General features: G+C 37.3%; 1 protein-coding gene across 2 annotated transcripts in view; it reads right to left on the reverse strand.

Moving 5' to 3' along the window:
* SRBD1 (S1 RNA binding domain 1) overlaps positions 1 to 15,792 on the reverse strand; it is a 124,419-nt gene that overhangs the window by 41,277 nt on the left and 67,350 nt on the right. For both annotated transcript variants that reach the window (XM_054279592.1, XM_054279591.1), the window contains exon 18: positions 8,485 to 8,567. In XM_054279592.1, the coding sequence (XP_054135567.1) occupies positions 8,485 to 8,567 (83 nt within the window). The remainder of the gene's footprint in view (positions 1 to 8,484; positions 8,568 to 15,792) is intronic.

Raw genomic sequence — 15,792 nt, forward strand, 5'->3', positions numbered from 1 at the left:
GTCATATGGTGACAAAAAACTTCCTAACAAACTTCTGCCAAGAGAACTGGTAATTAAGCAATCAGAAACAAACTGACAGGGAGGGCAAATCTGTCCAGCAGCTGTTTCCTATCAACACCCTTAGATCATCCCACCTCAGTACACCAACACTTCTGGAGCTCCCCCACTTTTCCCACAACCTCAGCAGCTCTGTAAAAGCCTACATATGCAGGTACAAACTCTCTAAAAACAAACAGCAGCCGTGTGAGAGCAGGATTATTAGCAGTAATGTCTAAAATTTACCTGCAGTTCAAGTTGCTTACAAAGGCACATCTTTGACAATTGCTCAAATGCTGTCCACAGTGCATTTTTGGTGACAGCAGCAAAAGGAGATGCAGTCCATGGGCAGCTCCATGAGTGACATGTGCAGATGGAGTGATACCACTGTGCTCTTGCACTCTTTGTAAATACACATGCACACATTTTGCTTCATTTCCTTAAAGGGGCAGCATCTCACCTCATTGAGCTGGCATGTTTTCCTGGAGATGCCAGTAAATACAGTGTGCTAGCTAAAATAACTAATAACACAACAGTTATTTCTTTCTATATCCCTTTGTTTTGTTGCAAATGGCTGTAATAGACTAGCAAAAGTTTATTGTGCTTTGCTGGCAGAACATTTGATTTCTCTTTGCCAGCCAGAGAATAGGTAGATGCAACCAGAGAGACTGCCAAGTTACAGGATACATAAACCACTCCTGGCAGGCAGCAGAACTGCTGCTGAAGATTAAATTACACAAACTTGCCAGAGGTGCAACTTACTTGGAAAGCATTCCTAAGTTTTGTGCACCTACTTCAGTAGGGTGGGGAAACATCCAAAACATTATGAGGTTATTACCTCTCCCTGGCAAAGCTGTCTGCAAAGACTTTGCTCCCATTGGATATCAGATGGCTTGGTTCACAGAGCTTTACTTTACAAAATGAAAAGCTCATAATTTACCCTAAAAATTATGTTGGGCAAAGAGCACATGTGATTTTTTTTTGCTTGCTTTCCTCACAGAGCTAATATTTCATCATTACTACAGGAAAATTAAGGATTCCATAACCTGTGCAGTGCTAAAATCCTGTATTAAGCACAAACCTATTCACCAGCCTACATATCCATTTAAGTCAAGAAATAAATACACCTTTTTCCTTACAGACAAGACACTGGATTTTTGGACTGCTCTAAATATTTTATAGGTACAGCCGCCACACCCTATCCCTCAAAAAGTTTTTGTAAATCTTAAAATCTTGAGTACTTCTCTCCCTCTACCACAAATTTCAAGGCAAGCAATCACTTGCAGTATGCAGCAAAAACATTCAGCGACAATAATCTCTTTGCAGGAGACTGCAGGTTCACAGGAGAGGTTTAAGTTTCCATTATTGAAGAGCAGAGCTAAGAGCACAATGAAATCCTATCCTGCATGTCCCTGTCTTTAAAGCCCCAGTGAGTTTATTCAGAGATGAGATTCAATGCAGAAGCAGCCCAGAATTTGTCCAGTTACTACTTTTTTTTTTTTTAATTTACAATAATAGCAACATATCCATTAGCCTATTTTTAAATTTATATAAGTATAGCTAGTTTCTTTCATTTCAGATTCCAGTCCACTAGCATATCTCCTTTTATTAGGTTTTTCAACTTAAGGTACATCCATAACCAGCCAGCTGCCATACACTGCCAAAAAGGAATGATTTACATTTATTACTAAGTTGTTTGATTACTGCAAGATACACATAACTCAATGTTGGTATTCTCACCCTTAGACTTTGCTTTGTTTAAGCAAAGATTCTCTGTAGGCAACCACTTCAATTTAAGTACATAAAACCATAAACAATCTCATGAAATTCCAATGTTAGCCAAGGAGGTTGAGTTCTTTGCTGAACTGTATGTGTATATTCAGCATAGTAACACAGAAGGAATGCTGAAGCCTTTTCTAGACAGGCTGTTCAGCTGGGTGTTGAAACCTGCAACCTACAGTTCTGACCAGCAAACAACATTCCTGCTGAACTGTGTTTCCACAGGAGCTATGTGATTCACACAAAATAAAGCACTGCTCACCTAATACGATATCCCATTTTTTTAATCAAAAAAATGTAAGTTGAGAATCCATACAAACTTGCTTTAGTAAGCTTAATACAGCAAGCTCAACTCTGAGGCTGTTTTGACAATCCCACCTCAGAGGTTTAAAAAAAGACACTCTTGCTCATCGTGTCATCATACATGAGTGATTCTCCTATGCTGTCCAAGTCACACACCTAGATACTCATATACTCTATGGGTCAATCAAGAAAATCCCCCAAAATAAAGAAAGAAGTGGAATAAACTCCTTAAATATTCAGTGAAAAACACACTCTCCTGAAAAACAATCAGTTCCAGTACTTTGCTTCACACTATTAAATAAAAGTGTACTACATAAAGAAGAGATAGCCAAAATCAGATACCAATGATACAAAGTCTCATATATTTCACCATTTAAAACTGTGTATCTATTCTAAGGAAAAAAAGAAGGTTTTGTCAAACCAAACACTGATTCTTTGTGATGACCAGTGTTTGAATTCTGACAACTCATTTGCAATCACTAGTAAAAGCTACCTCACAGCTTTGTTTTTTATTAGAAGCTTTCTACTTAAACATGAATTTTCAAGTTTTCATTACTAGAGAAACAATACAAGATTTGCTTTATCCAAAGAAAGCTACTGAGTTCTGTTTGCTGGAGTTTTGTAAGAAGAGGCAAACAAATAAATACCTGCAGTGCAAGGGACAAGGCAGATTCTGTTGCAGTAAAGACAACAGAAATAATGCAGAGTTTTTCAGCCCACAGCTGCATCAGGCTGAACCAACTACACCTGGTCATACTCCTGCACTTAGAGGTATCCCTGAGGTTGTCCCTTTTGATCCCTGTATTTCTAAAATGTTGCTATAGTTCAGCTCTCAGATATCTCCATTGCATCAAATATACAGTTAGATTGTCTCCAACAAATAATATGCATGATGGGTGTTCACCAGAAAAATAAAATTTTAAGCAGTATTACTGTCAAAAGGAGGCTAATAATGTCCCTCACAATAGGAGGGTTAATAGCCCTCCTGTTGCAGAGGGACCACCTGGAGGTAAAAAAAAATAAATCTCAGCAGTGATGATGCCATCCACAGACATCTTTTGAGGAAGGAAGACAACTAAAGTGCAACAAACAAGAAGGGCTATCTGCAATTTCAGCCACATACAGGAGAGGCCACTAACATCTCTCCACCACTGTCTACCAGTTGCCCCTCACTGGCCCTGAGACAAGGAAGGAAGAACCCAGGCAAGGATCGCCTGCAATAGCAGACAGCACTCTAGAGAGAATTCTAGGAGAAAGAAAAAAGCTCCTTCCTCTCCAACTGAGACACAACCTCCAGTGAGATGGCTCACTATTAACTAGCTGGATTTTAAAGTGGTTTATATCTGGTCTAACTAAAGAGAAAGTGTATCTGATTGGAAGCATTGTCTAAATTTGCACTGTCATTTACCAAAACATACTCATCTTCTTTGGGGGAAAACCTCAGGCCTAGAACAAAAATCAAATTGCAACTGAAACAATAAAACTTCCTGGAGGTAATAATCAAATGCAAAAGCAATGCACTCCAATAACTAGAAAACCATGGAAAGGAAGAAGGATAGGAGAGACAAAAAGGACATTTCCAGGTTCAGTTACAATCAGACACATTGACTAGACTTTATGAAACGCTCTTTGATCAGGACTCAGGACCTTCCAGCATTTATATAAAACAAACGAAGAATTAGCTCAATTTTTTTTTTTTCTTGAGGAAATGCTACTGAAGAGTATTGTTTACAAATTTCATTTATTTGATGCAAAATGTTCCAGGTACATCTGTAATCAAGTATTCTCCCATTTCAGAGGTCACAGAACTACATTTATTATCACTTACATCCTTTGAGGATGCTAATTTTCCAAACATATTCAACAGTGAAGATGTTACCACACCCAAAAATAGATTATGAACAAATTTTTGGACTCCCAAAATTAGAAAGACCAAGTAGGATGCTGCTTTTTCAAGATCAGTCATAGTGCACATTTTTTAATATTACACAGATCTTGTCAAAAATTCTAATCCTACAACACAGATCACATTTTGTTCATAGACTACAGATGAGTTTGACCTCCATCTATCTCTCTCTCGGTTACTGGTTTTTGTAGGATCCAGGGATTTTGTACATCAAATGAACATCAAAAGACCAACAAACTTAACATATTCCTTAGCTCTATTTATCATTTCTCTGCCTTTTAACACAGATTCAGGTTTTGACATTTTAGAAGTATATTAATTTAATTCCCCTCTTTACTATGATGAAAATTCAGCTTACTGCTGCTTTGCTCACTTCTGAAAAGTTGGGGTTTTATTTGAGAGTAAAGTTTTTTTGTCTTCTTATTCACTTTCTTTGCTCTGAAATTCAATTCCCTAACCACAATCTCTGTGAAGCAGCTTTATTCTCAGCTCTTTTCTATATCTTCCAAGATCATTGCAATTGCAATGGTAATTTATTGCCAAAATTCAGTGTACAGCATAATAAAGTCTTGAGCCACTAACTGCTTCTCCCAAAATAGAAATTTAGCTTTGAACTGGCATGGGGAGGTGACAAGGCAAATATATTCTGTATCAGGCAGAATCTGGGCATCATCTTCATGTTCAACTACAGAAGAAATCATACTAATATGCCCTGAAGGTGATAAATTAATTTTGGCTAGGTTCCTGTCTGGGAGGAAAGAACAATTTTCCTAATGAGATAAAGATGAAGGAAGACAAGGACCTTTAGGCAGTTGGAATTTAGTCTGAGAGAGCCTCTAATAAATCAGGTTGTGCTTCTCTTTAAGGAAATACCTGTTAGGAAATCTGGGGCCTGTTTATTTTTCTCTGACAAACCTGATTTTCTTGGCAGTGTGCAAACTCAGAATCATAAATTGAAATGAGAATAAAAGCAGGTGGCCAAGTTCAAGTTTCGATTCTTTTTTTTCATCTAAAATAAGTAAACAAATCCCAGCTGACGGGACTCAATTTACACAGATCTCCTGCTACTTGGAAACTTGGAATTCCATATCCAAAGTATCCACACCCAAATAAGCAGATTTGCTTGGAAAAGTTGCATTAGAAAAACAAGAGAACACCAATACTCTCACAAATGTGCACACGAAATAGCAAGAGACCAGACAGGAGGGATCCAAAATCCATGGAAGTAGCAATTGGAGAAGATGCAGCCCCTTCACTCCGTTCTCTTTGTATAGCACACACTCCACAGACTTTGGGCAAGCTCATATTGTTAGCAGAGGATTTAGCACATGAGCACTTCACTTTTCTGTAGAGCTGCTATCACTGCTGACAGCAGCAGAGCACCTCCTGCCCAAAGGAGTCACTCAGCTGAACACACACTGCTCCTGTACCACAGTCTCATTACAAAAGCTACAGCCTTCATCAGGCAGATTCTGCTTCACCAGTCTCTCACTTCAACCTCTGAGAAAAGACAAATTATTGTCTCTGCCACTGCCTTTTGAGCAGAGTATTTTGGGACCTCTGGCAATCCTAAACTGACAGAGGCCCTGTCCCAAGTCAGTGAGGCTGCTGTGAAGGCAACTGCCCCAGCTCCACTCTCCTGCAAGCTATGCACTGCTGCCCCTCTGGTATGTCAAGTCAGGACATCATGCAGCCATTATGAACACAAAAAAATCTGGGCACTTGGGCAGGAGTACCAGAAAAGGCAGAACCATCCCCTCAGGGAGTTTACTCTTTGATCAACACACGGTGAGTGTGCAACCATCCCTGGAGAAACCATCGTGTTGCTTGTGCTATACAGCTTCCATGGTCATGGGCAGCAGCACAGTCTCAGCCTGCCTCTGCCTAATTGCAGACAGACTAATCACTATCCCTCTTTCAGGACAAGAATGCCAAAACCTGTATTTGTCAGATTTTAGATATCAATTCCAGGGTATTTAAGAAAGGAAAGGTCATATTTAAATGCTAGGTTTAAAGTTACAATAGGCTAAGAAAGCAACCACCTCTGTGAAAAGACTGCTGTATTTCTGATCTAGACTGTGCACTGCACATTTCATCATAGAAATTCATAAAAAGCTGCAGCCAGCATTTAGGTTATAAATGAAAATGTAATAAAACCTTTCAAGTAGCCTTGGATATTATAAAATTCTGTACCTGAAATACTCTTTATCTGAGGGATTCTATCAACCATTACTCTGGGACTCCCTATACAACAAAACAGCTTTTTCCATGCCTGTCCTCTGAGACACCAGCAAGCGGCTGTCTCTCTAAAAGACAAAACAGAAAAGCTTAATTCCTCTTCTCCTCCCCTTCCCTTCCTGTGCCACAAGAGAGCTGTCATGCCCAGAGGGCAGCAAACCTTCTGACTTTGTTTTCAAGAGTGCAAATTTGCTTTCAGTAACACAGCTAAGATCCAGCACTTGAGAAATTTATCTTTGAACAAGCACACTATAGCTGCTGTGTGATTCTTATGAATTCCAACAGGACATGTATCTACCTCATAGGTTTATTCAAACCATGACAAAAATTTAAAATGCATATAGCTGGGAATGACCAGTATTTGAGGTCTACCTCTATTATCCTAGGCTTCTGGAATTTATTTTGCTGAAACTTTTTATCTAACCAATTTGGACAATAACAAATAACACAGTTGGGAATTTACTCGCAACACACCTGTAGTGGATCAAGAAGCTTCTCTGGAAGGGCCAGGAACATGGTTCTTACCTTGCTCTCAATGAATGAAAGGTAAATGACACCAGCTTCATTCCCCGAGACTGCAGTGCACTGCCACAATATTGTTCAGTGCAACATTCATCTCATAGTATAATGATCTCAAAACCATATGACCACCACCAATTCCATGTCTTTTTGCTTTAGATGGATGCTTGTACAATGTCCACATGGGCCACAGGAGATGGTATGCATTTAAATCAGTATCTCCCAGACACACCGACGCAAGCTACTAATACTTAAGAATTCACAGTATACTGCAAATAGTAAAATATTCCATCTTGGAACTATTGTTTAAAAAAATCAATCAACTTCTCTAAATGCTAACCCAGCATTTCAAGGTTATTTTTTTAATACTTCGTCCCTTAAAGCAAGGATGAACAAAAATCTGTATCCCTTCCCATTATTTTTGTTTCAACATATCACTGCTACTGTTATAAATTAAATCTCTGGGTCTCCACAAGTAGGGGAATCAACTACACTTCAGACTGAAGCTCATCTTTTTGCCACATGACCACACCCATACTTATAGCTGTCACCATTACAGTACATTTTTACTGAAATATGGATATATATGCTAAAGAAATCTACAGTGTTTCAGACTTTCAATACAATTTCCCTGAAAGAGTATGGTATAATTGATACCAAAAGATTTAAGTTAGGTTTGCCAATAAGTTTGCTCTTAGCAAGCAACATTAATATGTTCTATCATCTGTGGTAAAACAAGTAGGACTTCCAAAGGCAGTTCTGAAATCTACTTTAACCAACTAAAATGCTGACCCTCATTTGTAAAAACAAAACAGGGCATACATTTGTTAGAAGATTTTAACATCTTCTCTTTGTCACACCACCTTTAGCAGTGGCAGCAAGGGGTTCTAGGCTGCTAATTGCATTCTATCCCATTGATGCTCAGAAGCTGACCTGAAAGAACAGGTCCAGACAGTTCTATGCTTTCTGTCCTGAATTCTGCTGTAGTCACACAAATTCACTCCCATTCAAGTTTCAAAAATACAAAGAAAAGCATCTGCCATATTTTCTGGGGGGTTTTTGTTTGTTTCTTTATTTGGTGGGACATCAGCACATGCATAAATGCTTTCCTGAATCTATGCCAATATGCTGTAAAATGACAATAACTTATGCACCACTTCCTAACATCATGCTCTTTGTAATGAAACTTGGAAAGTAAAAGTTTCTTCTCAGAAATACCCTACAAAAATGTATAAAAATCACAATTGTCAAACATTTTCCAATTCGGCTTTACTAAATGAAAAGCTTCAAAACAAACCCTTTTATTACAAACTTCTAAAAAGGAATGCACCTAATAGTACAAATTAATGGCTTTTAAATGGAGGATCAATATCTCATTGTATTTTACACAAAGAACTAAAACCCCATTGCTGTAACAATACAGAAAAAGAGAAAGGTTTACAGATCAGGTTACCTGTCTGATTTGATGTTTTTAATAGACTATACATCTGGCTACAGCCATTTCAGAGTCTCAATCACAATCATTAAAAGTAGAGATTTTAAAAAAGGCAGTTTATGACTTCTAAGCATTTACTACCATTCCATCAAAACTGAAAACATCTTTTAAAGGAGACATAAGCAGCTGACAATTATAAAGCAGCATTTTGGTGTTGCTCTATATCATGACAAATGACTTAGATTAAATGATACAGGTATTATCTTACCTGATACATTCCAACTCCTATGTGTTTGGGCTCGATTTTCACTAGCTCAGCTAATGGGTCTTGGACACGTCTAGCTATAGAAACTGAAAAACAAAATCAGAAAATAGCTATCACTTTTCTCTGAAAAACCTGAATCATGTAATTGCTTTTGCTAAGGTGTTTTGGGTCTTTTTACATCTTCTATACATTTAAATTTTTTTTAACTTGGAAATAGTCAATACTATAGCAGAATCCTTTTTCATTGCTAGACAAGGACATCACATGTACATTAATCAAACTTTTTATTTGAGTAATTCCAGCAAAGACCTAGTAACATTTTAAACTGCAATCATGACATTTAAAAAGTTTTTCTGAGCCACAGAGTTAATAAATAAAACTGTGTACACTCTATTTTTCCCTTTGTATCCATACTAAATGCACATGTAACATTTAACAATAAACTCTGTAAGAACCTTTAACCTGAAATCACAGATATGAAGAAACAAATAAACACTTTAAAAAAATAACATTATCTGTTCCCAGACTTACTTACTGAATACTTACAGTATTTCCTCAGGTATGTATCAGATATTTATATATTTATCTAATTCAACCATAAAATTCAGTGCTCACTTCAAAAATGGTTCTTGGATTTTACTAATCTAATCTTCACACCAAAACACATCAATTTGCAATCTGTCACCCTTATAACCCCATTAAGAAAAACAAATGCAATTTCCAACATTTCTGATGCCATTAAGAGCATATAGGAAGAACCTCTGGTCTTCTAAATCCAAATGTTGAATTAAGACTGCATTTTTGAAGGCAGTATTTATTGAGAAACCAATTGCTTACCAAAATCTCAGAAGAAAAAACATACTTCCAAACATCAATTCATAAACTTGGTCTGATTCTGCAGATATTGGGTTGTTTTCAGTGTTTGCAACTGTGCTTCTTCCCACATATATAAAACTAGAGGAGTTCTATCTACCAGTATTACATTTATAAACTTTTTTTCCTCCTGACTTAAGATGAAACAGGTTAGCTGGCTCTTAATGTTCATTCTAATGAACTAATGTTCATTACTGAAGTAAACACTAATGAAAAACAAAAGTGTTTAGAGGTATCCCAAAAACCTTTCCAAATAAGGACCAAAGATTCTAAAAAAACCCAAACAAACAAGTAAAACACTAAACTCCAAGAATCTCATAAAGAGCAAAACCCAAAAGAAAAAACACCCAATGAAACAAAAACATGCCAGCTCAAAAATTCAAAACAAAACAAACCCCTCCAAAAATAAAAAAAAAACCCCAAACATAACAATGCCCAACCCTGTTGCCAAGGCTTTCTTCTACCACATGCACTTGTGAGATAAGTGCAATAACAAAAGTGGGACCAAAGAAAGCTAAGGTCCTTTAAAAGCTATGTCCACAATCAACCCTACAGCACACCTGTCATTTCAAGAGTGTTTTACATTTAAATACATTTTTAAGCAAATCAGGAGAGATTTAGAGGAAGAACAGACAAGAGTCAGGAGTAAATATATATATTGCACAGTGGTTTGGTCAACAACACACATAATGCTAAAAAAGGAATACTTAAAGTATATCTGGTGTTCACCAGCTGATTTCACACATACACGTATGTGTATGAAAACATGAACATGGTCTTAATTATCATATATATAAAATAACCTATAAATAAAATAATATATATAAGCCTCTTTACTGCATCACAGCAGCAATGTATTCACTCACAGAGGCGTTTAGGTTGGACATACCTCTAGAGAACACAGGCTGCCTTCTCTAACACCCCTGCTGGAACAGGGTTTGCTACAGCAGGTTGTCCCAGATCATGTTCAGCTGTGTGGAGACTTCACAACCTGCCTGGTCAATCTATTCCAGTGCTGGGCCACCCTAACAATAGATAAATGTTTGCTTTTGTCCTGATTGAATTTGCTGTGTTCCAATCTGTGCCCACTGCCTCTTGTCTTAACAGTGGGCTCTACTGAGAAGGGTCTGCTGCTCTCCTTCCTTCCCTCTCATCAGGTACTTAAAACTCTTTTCAAGATCCCCCTGAGCCTCATCTAGGCAGAGTGTTCCCATTTTTTTTTTTGTTTTGTTTTCCTTGTATGAAAGGTGCCCCAGTCCTTAACCATCCTTACAGCTTAATTTAATTAGCAACCATCACTACTGCAGGGTGTTAAAGACTGCACAGCATTTCAGAAAAGGACTTGACTAAACATTTGTACTTGAAGCCAAAACAGTAGCCAGAGATATGCAGGCTCCTCAAACCACAACTGCAAAGTTTATCAATTAAATGTTGCACTAGAGACTTCACTTTTAAAGATTTGCACTGTTAAATGCACAGTTAACATGAAGTTCATTGCTCGGTCATGCAGGAGTTTTCATATCCTTTAATATCCATTTTAACATGCTGACAAAGGCAGTTTGCTAGCTAGGCTCAGAAAGCACTGTGCTGGTGACATCTGATATGCCTGCTTCTCTGATAGAGAAGTTATGAATTCAAAGACAATCACATATGCTTTCTTGTCAAAAAAAGCCCCCACAAAGTTAATCAGTGTAAGTACACCAGTTATAACTTACACCAGTACAGCTCACTGCCAAAATGCTTTCCTACAACAATAATTCATATTAATTACTTTGAAATACTAGTCACCCACCACCTGACAGACAAAAGTGAAACAAAACACCAATGAAAGTAGTATTGATCCAAACCAGGAAACACTTACAACAACGTATTTCTTCTGAATGCACTGATGCCTATGCAGAGAGACTGTATTTGTCCTTCAGCAACCACGATTAAACTCAGCTTCTTTAATACCCATACAGTGTTTTAGAGAATTTTTTTTTTTAGTTCTACCTAATGCCAAAACTATTTCAGAAGTTACATTTTAGAAACAGACAACTATATGGATAGGTTGATACAGGAATTTTCCAAGCACAGCTTTCTCTTGGGAACCTTCAATCAAAAAGTAAAATTTAGACTCTTTTTGTCATATTAGCTTGGTTGACAATACTGTCATATTCCTAGGAGACTTTGCTAGGAGTGGAGGCGTAGGACCTGATCCAGCAAAGCACTTCAGCACAGATGCATGTCAGAATTCCCACCGGAACAAGCACAACTATTCACACGCCTAAAGTTACAGAGACATTTAAGTGCTTTCCTGGATCAGGCCTCATAGTTACAATATTGAAGCAGGAAGATCAGCTAACAGCCAGTTCCACAATTAAGGATGCAGCTCCTATGGTCAATACCAGCAGGAGAGCTGACCTGCCTAACTCCCACTAAAACCATAATTTCACTCCAGAACTTTTCCAATTAATAGAGAGCACAGTAGGCAAAATGAAAGAATTGTCCACATTCTCTCTAGGCAGAAATTCAGTCAAGATTAGCATCTGCTGCCTCTTGCAGACAAACCTGTTTATTTTTTGCTGGAGTAGCTGCACACTGCAACAGGCAGATCTTTTCTGGGGGCAATGAGGCTCCACTCTGGCCATTTGACCCAAGTGGCTGGACTCTCACAAAACAGGTACAGTACTACTGAAATCATGAGGGCTCTGCAGAAGTGTCAGATCTACTACCATGGGGCAGAGACAGTAAAACCTGATAGTCTGACATTTTCTTCTTAGAAACTATATCAAGACTAAAATTTGTAACATTTATTTTTCATTTTCAACTATCTTACACTGGGTACATTTTAGAAACCATGCATTTTTAGAAGACTAACGATGAAACAGGTAATGAATTCTTATTTCTGTAGATATTAAGGTATTCTTCACTTTTGCTCAAGCAAAAAAAGATTACATGATATTATGAGATGCAGGGCAAAATGAGAAAACTAGATCTCTCAGAAGTTATCAGCATGGCCACACATGAGAAGTTTGAGAGATGCTTTTATTAAAATATGCTAGTCTAAGTAAAATGTGGAAAACACCCTATTCAATATTAAAGAGAGTATTAAAATCAGGATGACATGAGCCTTTATTAGAAAATCACCACAAGACTTGCACACCCCATAAATGCAAAGCTTGGAGTTGTGAATTTGTATGAAAATGTTATTGCAATACTTGGAAGGGCAGTAACATACTCTGCTGCCTTTCAATAAATGTATCTAAAATTTTAACACTTGAAGGGACAGAAGGGTCAAGGTGGTCCTCTGACTTTAATGTAAATGTATTTCACATTGAAGTGCAATGAGAAATAAAGTAGATTACAGCAAGCATATATACTGTAATCCTGTCCTGTCATTAGATACGACATTCTGCCATTTTAGTAAAAAAGCACTTTAACTGCTCGGAAGTCTCAATTCACTCCACACTTTGGTTATTTGACAAGACAAACCCAGCAGACAGTGGTGTGTCAGTGATGAAGATGCCATTGTGGCATCATATGGAAGAAAAGATCCATAAGAGCTGCTTGCACAGCTCATGCCAATCTCTGTGTCTGATCTTCACAGAAAGTGAGGAATTACATTAAAATGGTTTATTTCCTATTGGCTAATAAGCAGATATGCCCTCATGAACTAACAAACGTGCTAATTATGTGGCTACTCCTGTCTTAAAGATCAAATCCCTAATTTCAAATGGACAAATTTAAAATTAAGACTATCTTCTTCAAACTTAACTTTGTTTCTCTAGTAATTTCTACAGCAAGCAATAACATTTTTCACACAAATCACAGGAGAGTTTTCACTCAGGAATACTGATGATAGTTTTCAGACTAAAGACAAAAAAAACTTGCCAGACTCAACAGCAAAGGGCCAAAACAACACAGCAGCCCTACTATTTTTCTGCATGGTAACTATACAAGGGCCATGTCAGCTGCCAGCCCTAAAAAACTAGAATTAGTGCTAACTTCTTTGGTTACCTGCCTCCCTTCATTAACAGAACAGGTCTAAAGCAATCATTAAGACCCAAATCAGACATGCTGACTATTTAGGGTGCAAGGGCAGCTGGAAATCTTGTCAACTAGATGAAATTTATTATGGTTTCAAGTATTGTGCCCACTTTAGGGGCAGGCTGCCAAATTCTGTATTTAGACAACTACATATTGAAATGTTCTCTTTTCGCATTGCTTTATGTAAGAGCCACACCATAAAGCAAGAGCTTTAAGGCTTAGATAAGGAAAGCATGAGAATGAAGAAGGCTTATGAGTAGAAGAACAAAAGTTTCAATTTCTTTCAGTTACAATGGCATTCAAATGTTGCTTAACACCATAAGCAGAAAAACATTTTTGGCCAAAAGTTCAGGATGATGGCATTCCTCCTTTTAAGCACATCTTCACATAAGGATAAAAATATGTCTGAGTCAATAACTGTGACAGCTTAGCTACCCCACATGAGTGGGAGCATTTGTTTTGGGCTTTGAAAAGATGTGAAGCTTCCAGATGTGAAGGCAGTAGATAGTTTTATAAATGCTTTACAAATAAATATATGGCAACCACAAGCCATTAAGCTATGATGAGTTCAACTTCAATTTTGTAATAAATGAGAACATTCTGTATCTTTATTATGAAACCTCAGTATTTCACTCTTGCTGAGACATGCTACTATAACATTCAAGTAACTCATCCACCCTCCTATTTTAAATAACCTTCCCAATTCAAAAGTCTGGGTTGAAATTTCAATGTCAATGAAATAAAAGAAATATCTTTAGGTAATCAGGGACTCACAAATGCATAAGTAATTACTGTCAATATATCATACCAGAGTAGATATGGAAACATTACAACATTTTAAATCCTTTTATAAAGCCTATTATTGTGTTCAAGATCAATTACTCTCCATAAGTATCTGCAATAATGTTTACTCAGTGATCGATTGTTCAGGTTTCCTGAGTCCTGGAAGCCTTCTATCCTGTTGACCTGAATTTCACCCTCCTTGCAAAGGATACAGTGAAACGTACAGTAGTCTTTTCATTAAGCATTCTTTCTCAGTAGGTCAGGATTTGTGACACAGTTTTGAATCCTCATATATCTTCTTGGTGGGTTTAAAGTATGCAATTTATTTTAAGCAACTGTTCAACAGCTGCATTTCATCCAAAGCTCTTCTGTAGCAAGTGAGCAGGTTTTTGTTTTAAAAAGGTTACATTTTAGTTTACTTTTAACTCCATAAAACTGATAATCTGTTATTTGCCTAAGATTAATGAAATAATGAATGACAATATTCTACCTATTTATTACCAAGAAAAAACTCTTTAAAAGAGATGGCTTGAATACAACAAGAAAATTACAAACATGTTTAAAGAGAAAAACTTTGACAAGTGAATATTATAGTGCAGTATTTTTAAGTCAGTATTTTTTTTTAGAAACACTCTCAAAAACACTTTTCTCAAGCATTAGTAATTTATTTATCACAGAATATTGTCCATTTTATCCAAGATGAGACAGGGAACATATAAGCATTTAACTGAAGCCTCATGTGATTTTTCTGTCACAGAAATGAGTTAGTCTCAGAAGATGGTATAAACTCCAAAAAAACTTTTCCCCATCTGTTCAGCTTAAAAGATAGGTATCCTCAATATCCTTTTCATATTCACACTGCTGATACTAACTGCATCACACTGACATTGATTACTGTTACTGCTAAAACTAAAAAATCACTTGAAGTTCAAATCTTACAAGAGCTCATCGTCTGTATCTTAGAAGAATTAGTCATTGGTATCAACAACAAATATTAACCTTTTGTAAGTGACCAGAATGTTCTTTGCTATGCCTGTAGTAAGAAAAGCAGCTTTGGCAAATAACACATCAAATCCCAGTATTAAAAGGAAACCAAAACTCCTTGAATTGTAGAGCACCCTGGTACTGCTCATTCCTCTAGCTCCACACTTCAAGGAAGCAACAAAGCCTCCAAAAGGGAATACACAGACACAACATATGCACAGAGTTACACCAGAAAGGAAGAAGTGAATGGTTCTCATAGCTCTTCTGTGCTAAGGGAAAGCATCTTGACCAGAGCATGTAAAACTTGCAGGTAGCAGGAGATCAAACTCCACAGCTCCAGAGGAAATAAGTGCCAGTAAGCAGGAAATACAGTGCCAGTAAGCAGGGTGTTAATGATTATACACCACCTCTCCCACATACCCTGAGGTTTACACAGGTTAGAAAACATTTGATTATTGTCTAGAACAACAAGAAAACTACGAGACTACAAACATCTCTAATATCTATGTAAAGACTGATTCAGTATTGGGCTATTGGTTTGGGGTAATTCAAGCCCATTTTTTTATTTCTCAATAGGCACATGCTCATGCCCAGCTGTGAGAGATTTAGTAATTTCCAGACTATCTGCAGTTAGGGACTGGT

The sequence above is a fragment of the Melozone crissalis genome, unplaced genomic scaffold, assembly GCF_028551555.1.
Source record: "Melozone crissalis strain CALT ecotype California unplaced genomic scaffold, PUWL_Pcris_2 ptg000027l_1, whole genome shotgun sequence".
Classification (NCBI taxonomy): domain Eukaryota; kingdom Metazoa; phylum Chordata; class Aves; order Passeriformes; family Passerellidae; genus Melozone; species Melozone crissalis.